This window comes from Stegodyphus dumicola, chromosome X1 (assembly GCF_044657685.1).
Source record: "Stegodyphus dumicola isolate Sdum_Otavi_A_Nest chromosome X1, ASM4465768v1".
Taxonomy (NCBI): Eukaryota; Metazoa; Arthropoda; class Arachnida; order Araneae; family Eresidae; genus Stegodyphus; species Stegodyphus dumicola.
The window spans coordinates 120010168-120022392 of record NC_140780.1 but is presented as its reverse complement, the minus strand read 5'-3'; the positions used below and the strand labels follow the sequence as shown (position 1 = coordinate 120022392).

The 12225-nt window shown below is 31.6% G+C and overlaps 1 protein-coding gene across 1 annotated transcript; it reads right to left on the bottom strand.

Annotated features, from left to right (window-relative positions):
- Nucleotides 1-769: 769 nt before the first annotated feature.
- Nucleotides 770-10356, bottom strand: LOC118183116 (cuticle protein 10.9-like). Its single transcript, XM_035352551.2, has 2 exons — nt 10256-10356; nt 770-1156 (listed from the first exon to the last, which is right to left on the bottom strand). The coding sequence occupies exons 1-2, from the start codon at nt 10317-10319 to the stop codon at nt 849-851; spliced, it is 372 nt and encodes a 123-aa protein (XP_035208442.1). The 5' UTR covers nt 10320-10356; the 3' UTR covers nt 770-848.
- Nucleotides 10357-12225: the final 1869 nt, after the last annotated feature.

Here is a 12225-nt window from a genome sequence, read left to right as displayed (position 1 = left end):
ACCTTTTTTACAAACTCTATTGAATTTTTTATGGTGTAAATGTTATTATCTAATAGAGTGTAAAATCTAGAAACCAAATATTTAGCTAATGGATACGTGGCAGTACCTAAATTTGACACAATAGGGCGGAAAAGAATACCACTTTTATGAATTTTGGGAAGAGCATATAATCTGGCACAATTCGTAACAGATGGGATAAGCGAATGTTTTAAGTTGCTTGAAATGATTTGCGAAGATCTGATCGCAGTTTTTATTTTTCACAAGTCGGAAGGTGAAGGATCTTTAGGGATCGGATTATGTGGTCCTTCGTTTCGATGGTGTCACTAAACTCTTAAATGTATATGCATTTGAAATCAGTTAAATGTGTAAATTAAATCAGTGTAAATGTATTTGAAAATACAGTTCAATCAGTGTAAATGCATTTGAAATCAGTTAAAATTTATTGTCAGTTTTTAAGTCATGTTTTTGCTAAACATCAGTTTTATGTAAAAGATATAAGGCAAATTTAAATGCTTATTGTCAATGTTATTATTTTTATTATGCACTGTAAAGTATTTTATAAGGAATTATCCCAATCTGCCATGAATGTTCTTATGGTATAAGTGGCACAAACAGATACACACATATATATACAGCAGATCCAGCTAGCAACTAAAAGAGCCATAGTTGAAATGCTGGCGAGGGCATAATGAGTTTTCATGTTTTCTGCTTCGAAAAATCTTCAAAATATAAATTGGTACTATAATGGTTACTCAATGAAAAACACAAAAAGCGTCAAAATTTTATTTAAAAATCTCTAAAGTTAGCAAATTCAAATTTCTTCCTAAAAGTTAATACAAAGCTATACATCAGGATGTGGGTTTTGCTTGGACAACATATACAACATGGGCACTATTCTGGTGAGTAATTCCAGGCTCGTTGGATGAAATCTTCGCACGGTAACCATTTTCGTCAGCGTTATATTCTACTTCTCTGTAAATACCATTTGGATCAACATAACCATATTTTCCCTTCACGGCACCAGCTTCGCTAGCTATCTCTTCGCGATGTTGGCGAGTCCCGTTGCCATCATCCATTTGATAAAAAAATTCATACGGTTTAGGGAATTCTGCAGGGATTTTCTCGGGTTTTGAAGAAGCATTCACTGCCTCAGGCCCTGAAGAGAAGAAGACACGTTAAGAACTCTTTAAATATGCAAACGAATTAAATTAAAAGATTTATGCATACAACTAAATTTAATTAATATTTAGGACTAAAATTGCAACACAAGCAAGCTTTCTAAGAGAAAAGACAAGCAATCTGAAGCGTTAAAACTTTTCAGATAGTTGCCTGATAATCTAATTAGTTGATAAAACATATAATGAGTTTTCATTCAACTATGAAGTTATATTTTTATTTTTCCTTCCTTACAGAGACATTTCATGACACCGCTGATTTTATGCATGATAATATAAAAAAAGGATACAAAAATTTTTGTAAAGTTTTCTCTCACTTTAACCCCGAAAAATCTGAATATCCTTGATCTTACCATTCATTATGTAGCCAATTTTATCCAGTTTCAGCCGAATATTGTATTCTAGCACAGTAACATAACAAATTAATAAAAGAAAATCGGGTATAAGTTGCAACTAAAAATTTATTAATCCTCAAATCTTATTCCCAGAAGATTAAACCGCAGAGTCAATGTAGTTTCAAACTTTTCAAAAGTCAATAAATGCAGCGGTTTACTTTGTACAAACACACAAGTAATGTTCAAAAAAAAGAAGCAGATAAAACGTTAATCATTTTCCTACTAGGAAATCAAAACAAACGTACGATCAGGATTTGAAACGCATCTACCTACTAGCATTACTTAATTACTTCAATTCCTTTTGAAATTTTTGGAATTTTTCAAATTAAATAAATATCTTCTACTACACTATCTGCTATCTAATTTTTGTAGAAAACACCTGCTTAGACTACTTCTCATCGAAACTTCTGCTAATTTATGTACTTAAGCCCAAAATTCTTTTACCAATCATTAACACAAACTACAGAGTGATTGTTTCTAAAACGCAGCTATGCAACCTAATTGCAAAAGCAACAGTAAAAAGCCAAACAAACCATAACATCAGCATATTACTTATTTTTTAAAATTAAATCAAAGTTTGTTTACTTCTGGAGTGAATGAGGGCTTTCAAAATACAGAATCGATAAAAATTAATTAAAGCTTACCTTATGAAAAAAAAATTAACTTTACAATCTAATGTTAAAATACAGCTTCGTAAATGACTTAACTTTCTACAAGAGTTAAATAAAGTGCTCTTTAATTAACGTGGAGTTTCGACCAGAGTTAAGTCAGTGTTATAACGAAAGTGAATTTCTAATGAAAAAATTATCGAGTTATACGAAATTTTACCAAACTATGAATTTAATAGTGAACATTAATAAAATTATGTGTTTCAGTAAATAAATTATGCAAATATTAATTAGTCCAATAACCAATTTAGGAAGCATAAAATACAGCATATTCAGGAAAGTGAATGCTGGTAAATCTGTGTATAAATCAACATAAATCAAAATTACGTCTTGTGTATATTGAACATTTACTTAATATGTATATGACATATATACACATGCTTTATAAAATTATTTTTTGAATATGATTTCTAAAATTTAATCATTTGGGTTTTATTTTTATCTTTAAAATTAAATATTTGCCTACGAATACCTCCGACTGTCTCATACTGAGTTTGTTTTAAGTTAAAGATATCGGTTGAATGAACAAGTTATTTTTAGACCGCTTTATTTACAAACTGAGACTATGACGCCTGAAAAATCTGTAGTTGGTAGTGTTAATTAGGCACGCCTTTTTTGTTTATCGTCTTAGACGTCAGCTACGTGGTATTTCAAATCGCGATATATCGAGACGCAGTATTACATTGAAGTAATATAACAAAGCAGAAAATTCATAATGGAAAAAGCTACTTGTTTTCAAAGAAGATTACTTGCTTTGGAACCTTCGTGGAAGTATTCCTAAAAATTTTTGATTTTCACTTCGGTACACATAGGAAACACATTCAAATAACCACCTATTCGATTGCTAAAAAGTTCATAATGATCAGCTATTTTGCAGTAGTCACTACTTTTTATACTCAAGACTCCTCCCAATTTTTAGCCCTTTTTTCCCCTAGCATCTTTTACATATACTTTTAAGATATGGTAGACTAGCTTCCGTTCGTTTTTTTTTTACGTCGCCATTGCTTAATATTAATATATAGTCAGCTCTCGTTATTCACGTTACATTAATAAGTGTTAGTCATAATTCGGACAATTATCGAAATAATATTTTATTGAACAACCAAACTTTAATGCTAAAGATAGTTCGCGAATGAAGTCAGTGAATAATGGCGTCAGATGTAAGCTTAAGTATCTTTGCGAAAGCTTTCTGAGTAAAGTTTTAGAAGGTGAGAACGCAGCCACTGACGTGGAGGACACAAAAGATTAGTACACATTTCCCAAATGGAAAAAATACAAATTAAAATCAATGATTTTCTGTTTTGTGCCTGGTATAAAAGATGTTAAAGCTTTAGCTCTGATAATTTAAGTAAAAGGCTTCGCATAAAGAAGGATGCAGATTTTTAAAATAAGAGTTGCTTACAGTTTGATGTGAGAAGCAAGATTTTCATATAGCACTGTGTCAAGGAAAGAGAGGCAAGAAGGTGTTAGGGGGCATTAATATGTGGCTGTAAAAGGATGAACATGACTCAAATTGTCAAATTTTAAATGAAGCAAACTTTTACATAGCATGATAGCTGTTGGAGTTTTAAAAAATATATGAGGACGATAAACACAATGAAAGCAATGGAAACTGAGTGAAGTAGAAAAACTTTAATAAGCCATGTCATTAAATCTGCAGAAAAAAGCCAATAAATGAATATACCGGTATATTACAAATATTCTAAAAATCTTCACGACTTTAAAATCAAAGAAACAACTTTTATAAGTATACCCCACAAGAAAATCGACAGTTACTTCAAACCAGTCAGTTCCAGTATGATGCATACTCTTCAAATTCGTTCCAAACAATAAAACATTTTTGTAAGTACCATACTTTAAATACTAATACTTCTAAATATGCTGTTAGTATACCCTCACAATAAACATGTGTTTTGCAGTAGAATCAGGTAATGCATATGATAAAGTTTTGCAACATATATTTGAAATATTTATATCTTTTGTAACATTATTGTATTATTTTGTTAAATTTGGACATTGTTTAGTCCAGATAGCAATAATCATCTATGAGACATGATTAAACATGTTCTAATGCACTTGTAATTAAACATTTTCAGACTAAAATCCAAACTGAAAATGTTTCATAACCATATTCTGCTTCCAAGATAAAAAGAGTTGATTTAATACAAAATTTAGAATAGCCTAGATCACGCATTTATTAATTTTTGCATTAATCAGTGAAACAAATTTTTGTTTTCATTCAGTTCGCAAGCGATATTTTAACAACGGTAAGCTAATAGGGCTTCTGAAAAGCACACATGCAAGAAATAGATTAAATGCAAAGAATTCTCCTGATACAAATGATATGAATAGGCTTGGTTTATTTGATTATGGGAAAGCACGTTAGTGCTATCTGCCTAAGAGCAAAGATGTCTCCGTGGGGGACGTTCTAAAAGAAATTGACTCGTATCTACGTTATGGAAAATCACGAAACCGCCCATGCAGCTATATAAGAAGTATAGCAACCATGCAGTCATGTAGGAAAATAGGAAAACCACTAAAACGCCCATGCAGCCAGCTCATTCGCCAGGATATGAACCCGGCTCGAACTACCAGAGTTCAGAAATTTTTATCGCTCGGCCACTAGTGAACTTGTGATATAGGTAGAAAAAGTATAATTTTGGTATGAAAACCCGTAGTTTAATTCCTTTCTTTGAAACCACTACATTTATATGCCCAAAATTTTCAAATCTGTAATGATTTAACTAACCAGATAATTCAGGAAGAATCGGCTGAAATAAAATTTCCGTAACAGCATTGCATAATACTGTTAAAAACATTTAACAATAAGATAATTAAAGTTTCTTCAGCAGTTATGGTGCAAAAGCAAATCAAACCTACTCTCTTTTTAATGTGCAAATAACGGATAAGTGTTGCATATAATGCATGTTGTTTTCTTTTGTCATATATCTCATATAGCAATCGTACATGCTCTTGTAAAACGAAGGAAAGCAATCCATGATATCTAAAAAATAATTGCAAAAGTTTGATCAGTACCGTTTTCAAGAGGAAATTTTCAACTGCAGTTCCGTCATTTCAACAGTCTTAAGTTCGAGGGCTCACAAAATTCAATATACAAGGTTCCATGTATTAATGTGTGTGTGTGTGTGTGTATGAATTTTGAAATTTACTGGTATTGAATTTCACTTCTTTCGGGTCTTTGTGGAATTGGTTCTATATGTCTTACTTTTTATCTATACTGAATATATGTGTGTGTTTGTATGTGTATGTGTGCAAGGTAAAACTACGTAAATCGAAATTATAAGTTAAATTAGTAATAGTACTTAATTCTTCCTCTCTATTCCAAAAATCGAAAGATGGTAATAACTTTTCTGTACTAAGTCATTTCTAGATCAATCCTTCTTGCATCGCTTGCGTAATGCTGATGGCATATCTAATTCAGAATCTGAACTCAAAATTTCGAGAACTGAATCTTTCTAATTTAAACCAAAACATTCTACTGATTGGCCTCCATATTGGATAATAGCCCACTTTAACTTGAGCTCTCTTGTAGTGAAGATGTTACTTTGCTTCCTTTGTTTTGCCGTGCTGCTAACTATGCAGTTATCAAAAATGTGATACTCTGTATAAAATTGCGGGGTGCGTATTGTTCTTATAATCATGTGTGACGAAAAATCTGTTTCCGATAATTAGCTTATAAGGTATTTCTCCCGCCTTCCTAGCGTGCCTTCGTGGTGTAGTGGTGTAGTGGTTCTGCACGCTCAGCGCATAATTGAGAGGTCCATGGTTCGATTCCCGGCGAAGGCGTTACTAATTTTTCATCTTACCTGCTTCGAAAAATACCTAATGTCTCTACAAGCTTGTGACCATAAATAAAAATCATATTCAATTAATCCACGTCTGTTCACAATTCTCTCCTTAGAGTGTCATCTCTCTAATTACTCTGTCCAAGTCACAAAACACAGAACCATCGCCAATCCATTATAGCTTACTCCAAGTCATTTGATTACGTAGGTATATATATATATATATATATGTGTGTGTGTGTGTGTGTGTGTGTATTACCATATTGACGAATATTCGTTTAGAAACTTAAAAAACGGAAGAGAAACGGGAAAGTTAAGTTGCCTGAACCACAAAATCATTGTTTTTATTAGTGATACTCGAAATTCATGTTTAACACCATACTGTTTGTATCTGAAATTACAAGTTCAGTTCTGAGTAAAGATGAAATGTATATGCATGTAACATACACAAGAATTTATTACAAACACTTCGTCATGCAACTTCTGTAAAGGTTAAGGATTTTAAATTTAATATAGATTACCAGAAAACATCGAAACAAAAATTCATAAGAGATTCAACACGAAAATCTTACTTCAACTTTTGAGATACACTTTCAGCAGATGTAGCATTACATAAGAAAATTTCTGATCGTTTGTTAAATATTTTACGTATTATACTATTTATATTGAGCTGAACTATGACTACTGAGAATTTTCAAGCGTTAGCTAAATCATAGAAATTTCTATTTAATTTCTACGTGAATGGAAATAAAGCTAACTTTCTAGTAAACTTCAGGGAAAATACATGTAGACAAATTGAAATAGCTTAAGTACTAGCTTTATTCATTTAAAGTAAGGACACTTCCCAAATATAGTTAGTAGTAGAGTTTGTCTAAATTATTCTATCAAGAATAAACTCCAGATTAAAGAAAGTACGGATATTTGAAGTACACCAAAAATATTAAAAAATCATAATTACATCAAAAGAATTTCCGAACGTGTCAGCATAGATGCGAACCAATAACATTAAAAGACTTTAAGTAAAAAGAATTCTGCTACTGATAGAGAAGATTAAATCGTACAGTAACGGTAATTTTGATGCTAATTCGTTTGTTGTGAAATAAGATAACTAAGCAAATGTGTTCTTAGTTTTTCTCTGTATGAACGCATGTAGTATTAATGCAGGTCAATTTACCATAGAGATCTCTCCAAAAGAAGCTCCTCCCAACGCGTAAGTTTCTATTTACTGTTTTGAATTGTTTATTAACTTTGAACCATTATTTATTAATTTTGAAATACGAGTACTATTCATTATTTATTAACTTTGTTATTATTTACTTTTAATTATTTATTAACTTTGATTATTATTTACCTTGAATTATTTATTAGTATTACTCGTTACTCTATGTATTAACAGAATCTATTTGCATGGAGTCATCACAGGTCGAAACTAAAAAAGATGCATTGTGAAAATTTGCAGATTAAAAAAAAAAATCCAGTAAAACGAAATGCAGTCCATTCAGTATGAACTTTCTGTTTTTCAATATCATAATTAAAATATAGAATATGTAGTTAATTAGTTTTCTTAATTAATTACAAAAAGCACTAAAGCGAAAAATAAATCAATAATATTTTAAATCACTGGCTTCTCAACTATCAGCCGCAGGAATCTAGGAGCCCGAAAAACAGTATGAGGCCCTCAGAAAACATTATTCGTTTTCACAAAAACTCAGTAATCTTTCACGTATGTTATTCATGGCAAATGTTTACAATATTATTCAATAAAAACATTTTAGTATCAAGGTGTATTAAATAAAATCTGAAAAGTTCTACGTGAGTCTAACATTCTTTTTGCATTGAATTTTCAGCACTGTAAACAAAATAAAGGAGTTTTAAACGAAACATGTAAAATTATTCAAAATAAGTACAAATTTTAAAACATAACTACGTCATTTTATAAACTATATTATCCAAAAATATAAAGTACTAAAATTTATTTTTATTGTAGGAAGCAGCCGAAAATACTTTCTTAATTTAGTGATTGCCCGAGGGAATTCGAAGCTTAGGAATACTGTTTTAAATAATAACATAGCACGACTAGAGTATAATTTTACGTTAATTTTGTTATCATCTCGCCGGTCATATCATCTATCATCTCGCCGGTCATATTAATAAAGTTAACTTAATAAAGTGTAATCAAATTTCATGTTCACAAACATTGTATTTTGAGTAATGAAACAGGTAGATATTTGACATTGTCAATTTGAATTATAAATAAAACAAAATGCTTTTCCTGTATGTATGAGTTCGGTTATTTGGAATACATTTTCTGTTTTTTTCCAAGGCAGCAAAAGTTTACTGAACATCTTTTTTCTCTTTTTTCGAAATTTGTATGCAATCGACCAGAAGTATCAAACTCCCAGATCCATCACGCTGCACCAGCGACTTATATAAATAAAACATGCTATAGCAGGAGTTACGAAGCTAATCAATAACAAATGTCAACGTTCCGCTCGGAGATTTTCAAGAAAGAAAGGAAATAATTACTTCACTTACCTCTTCCTTGATGCAAATAAATAGTCACATCACACTAAATGTTTTGAAAGTAAACTGGATGTTATTTATTTCTGGCTTTCTAATAAACTGAATTTAAACTAAAATATTTTGTTATAGTTTATAATTTGGAGTGTTTTTAAGTAATATAATACTATATCAGAGATTATTTGTGTCCTCGTGGATAAATATAAAATATTTTGAGACTTCGCTAGGTATGTTATACACATGTATTTTTGAAATATTGCTCTGTGAATCTGCTACAAGCAAAAGTAAAAAACGCTCAGACGTTTTCGAAGTTTTCCGCAACTGCTGAGAAGGCAGAATGAAAGAAAGAAAAATTCGTATGCAGCTTTTAAAAAGCCATTAAGGAAATATATTCTTGAAAAAAAAAAAGCATTAAAAAAAGTAGAAATAAAAATGGTTGAATTGTTCTCCACTAAGCATAAATATGACCCATTTTCCCAAAGAAAAAAAAACTGCTTTGATTTGCAATAATATTTCCTTTTCACAATTAAAATTTTCTCGGATACGAAAACGAGCGTCTTGAGAGAAAATTTTTCTTTCTCTTACGTGTTCTTTATACACGTGTAGCCAAAGTACTGTAGAAATTTATTAAAAATTACTAGTTCTTTATTTTGACCACAATATCTGAAATATGCGATACAAACTGAAAGATTATTTCTACTGATATAATAGTTCTTTTGCAATTTGTCATTAACTTTCCAGTCACTCCTTTCTGTGACCATCAGCTAATCTAAACTCTTCCCCTACCCCATTATAATCGTCAGTATCTCAAACTGCCAATCGTTAAAAGCTGCTTATTTTTCTTGAATTTGACCGCGTCGACTGAAAGGAAAACTTGTTTCCTTAATATCTTATATTAACCTAGTTCAATGAAAATTTGCTAATGTTACCTAACGCCTAATTGTACAAATATGAAATCACATTTTACATATACTGATTAATGAGGAAGTAATCTATAGTGTATAATAGACTCAATGATCAGTACACTAACTAGTTTAGCATAGTATAATGGAAAGTGAAATCGAAGTACGAACATCTTCTAATTTTGAGTTTCAGCTCTAGTTTTTAGAGTAATAACCCAGTCTAACAATCTAATACTTGAGTAGTATTTTTATTCAGGTTACATCGGCTGTGTATGTTCAAACTGTGCTTCGGATAATTTCCCAAACTCCGAATGAGAGTTGAAAGATTTGACGTTGATGACGACAAACCGAGCCTGACAAAAGTTTTCTCTTTAAATACACGTTATGATTGCTCCACGATTTAATCCTTCAGCATTAAAGATTAGCAAACAAGCTCAGTACTATTTAATAAGACTTTGAAATTGAGCAAGTGAGACTAGCAGAAGAAATACGTGTAGCGTGGTAAAGTAGTTCTAATTACTCAGAGATTTTATAGAAAAAACTTATATAGGTTACAATATTAAGCCCAATATATATATTGGGCTTAATATTGTAACCTAGCTCAATAGAAAATTGATAATATTCCAAGGATTGTAAATTAGATTCAAAGGTCAGCTACTAATCATAATTGGGGTATTTCACATTCTTTTTAAGAGATTAAACTATACATAATCTCATGATAAAATTAGTTATGTTGATCGTTCATTAGTCTAACATAAATAAACAGATGATTAATGGCTGATTACTCACCAACTGGCCCGGCAGAACAGATAGTAGATACCGCAAGAATGGCGAAGATAACCTGAAAAATCATGATGTGAATCCTGTTTCAACAAGGTATATGTGTACAGTTGACTTGTTTTCTGTCTTTTATACTCACGGATCCTGCAAGGATCTGAAATGGTCCGGAGATGAATTATTGCTTTTTGTAAGATAAATTAAGACTTGAATGTCCATGACTGAGATTATCGCTGTTAGTTATGCTAGGGAAGACATTCAGAAGTTTGTATGAATGAGAAATTTGATGTTAGATAGCAAATTTCTAAATTCAAACGCACTTTCTCTCTTTCTATTCGGCTGCTTCACTTATCTTGAGTAGGCCTGCAGTATTTTCATCGTAAGTGTTAATAAAAATAAAAACTTATTTCAATTTAAAAATTATAAATGAAATTTTAGTCATCATCAGATCTATTTGTAATGATAGGAGGATATTTTCGGCGAGATTAATTATCATAATATAAAATTAGATTATTAATCAAACGCAATATTTTTTTCTAATACTGATTTTTTTTACCTATTTGCACATTTTATTATATACTTCCAATCACAAGAAGAAAGAAACTTCAAGCTGCAATCAAATTTGTCGTTTTTTATAACAAAGAAATACTTTATTTTACTGACTTGAAACCAGAAATAGCAAAGTCCTTTTATTTACATTAAGGAACGCAAAACTTTCCTCAGAAGGAAGACGCTGTTGCCTCTTTTCTTGATAAGATCTTTTACTCGAATAGATTTAAGTCAGTTATTCGGCTATTACATTATGAAGAAGCAAAAGACGATTATCTGCTTAAGAGTAGAGATACCTTCGACAAGCCTGTTCTAAAGGAAATTAGCTGAAACTTATGTTGCATTCAAGAAAATAAACAAGAAAATCTCACGCAAACAACCGGCTTGGTTCAGTGGATTTATCCATTCAGTCATTTCTGGGTTCCTTTAAATACATTTAATTATATTGTTAATTCATTATAATCCGCCAGAGGCCGAGCGGCATTGTCGCTGAATATTCAATATAGCCCACCAGCGGCCCGGCGGTAATTCGCTGAATACTGAAAGTTCTGGCCCGAAATCGATTCCAAGTGGACGGGTTGGGTGCATGGGCTTTTTCGTGTTTTTCCTCATGTGTAACTTGTATACTTGTCAGTTTCCCTTAAAAGGTTTTCCATGAAGGCATCGCTCCCCTTAGACAAATAGCCCTAGTGTGCTTAAATATTATCAGATAAAACAAACCACAAACTTAATTCAACATATCGTGAGCAAGTAACTTTGCAATATAATGGGTCATTCACAATTCCCTATGAGTTTCGAATTTTTTAGTGCATTAACAAAAGTAACAAAGCGGCCCATATGAATGCATAAAGAATCTAAAACTTTTGTGCACATGTTACAAATGTTCGATACGTTTACAAATGCTTAGAACGTTACAGACAACAAGTACTGAATTCAATTTCCTGGCATACGCTTCACAACATGTAACGATCGATGTATGTGTCTTCCCTTCTGGCAGTCGTCGTAATAAATTACAGGACAAAAAAGCGAGATCATACAATCTTTGATGTAGCCCCATAACAAAAAATGAAGCCTTTCCCAATTTTGATGAAGCCTCTCCTCGTTTTTCTTTAAAATAACTTCCAAATGTTGAGAAATAAATTCCGAACGAGCATAAGGAAAATTCAACTTGAGTGGTGATATTAAAACCTAATGCTCTGAAGATGAAAGCAATACCTACGCTCTGAAGTCGGAGTTAACATATTTCTTACTTCTCCAAAAGTTGCTACAGATTTTTCGAAATTTCTGTCTGGCTTGTTTCCTTGTTTAAGCTGTTTCTGAAGTTAAAGTTTCAGAGAGTAGTCTGATTTGAGATTCTGGAAGAACACATTTATTCTTCATATTTATGCATGTTTACGTCCTTCTTGGTCTTTCAATCTCCCAGTGAAAAAGGT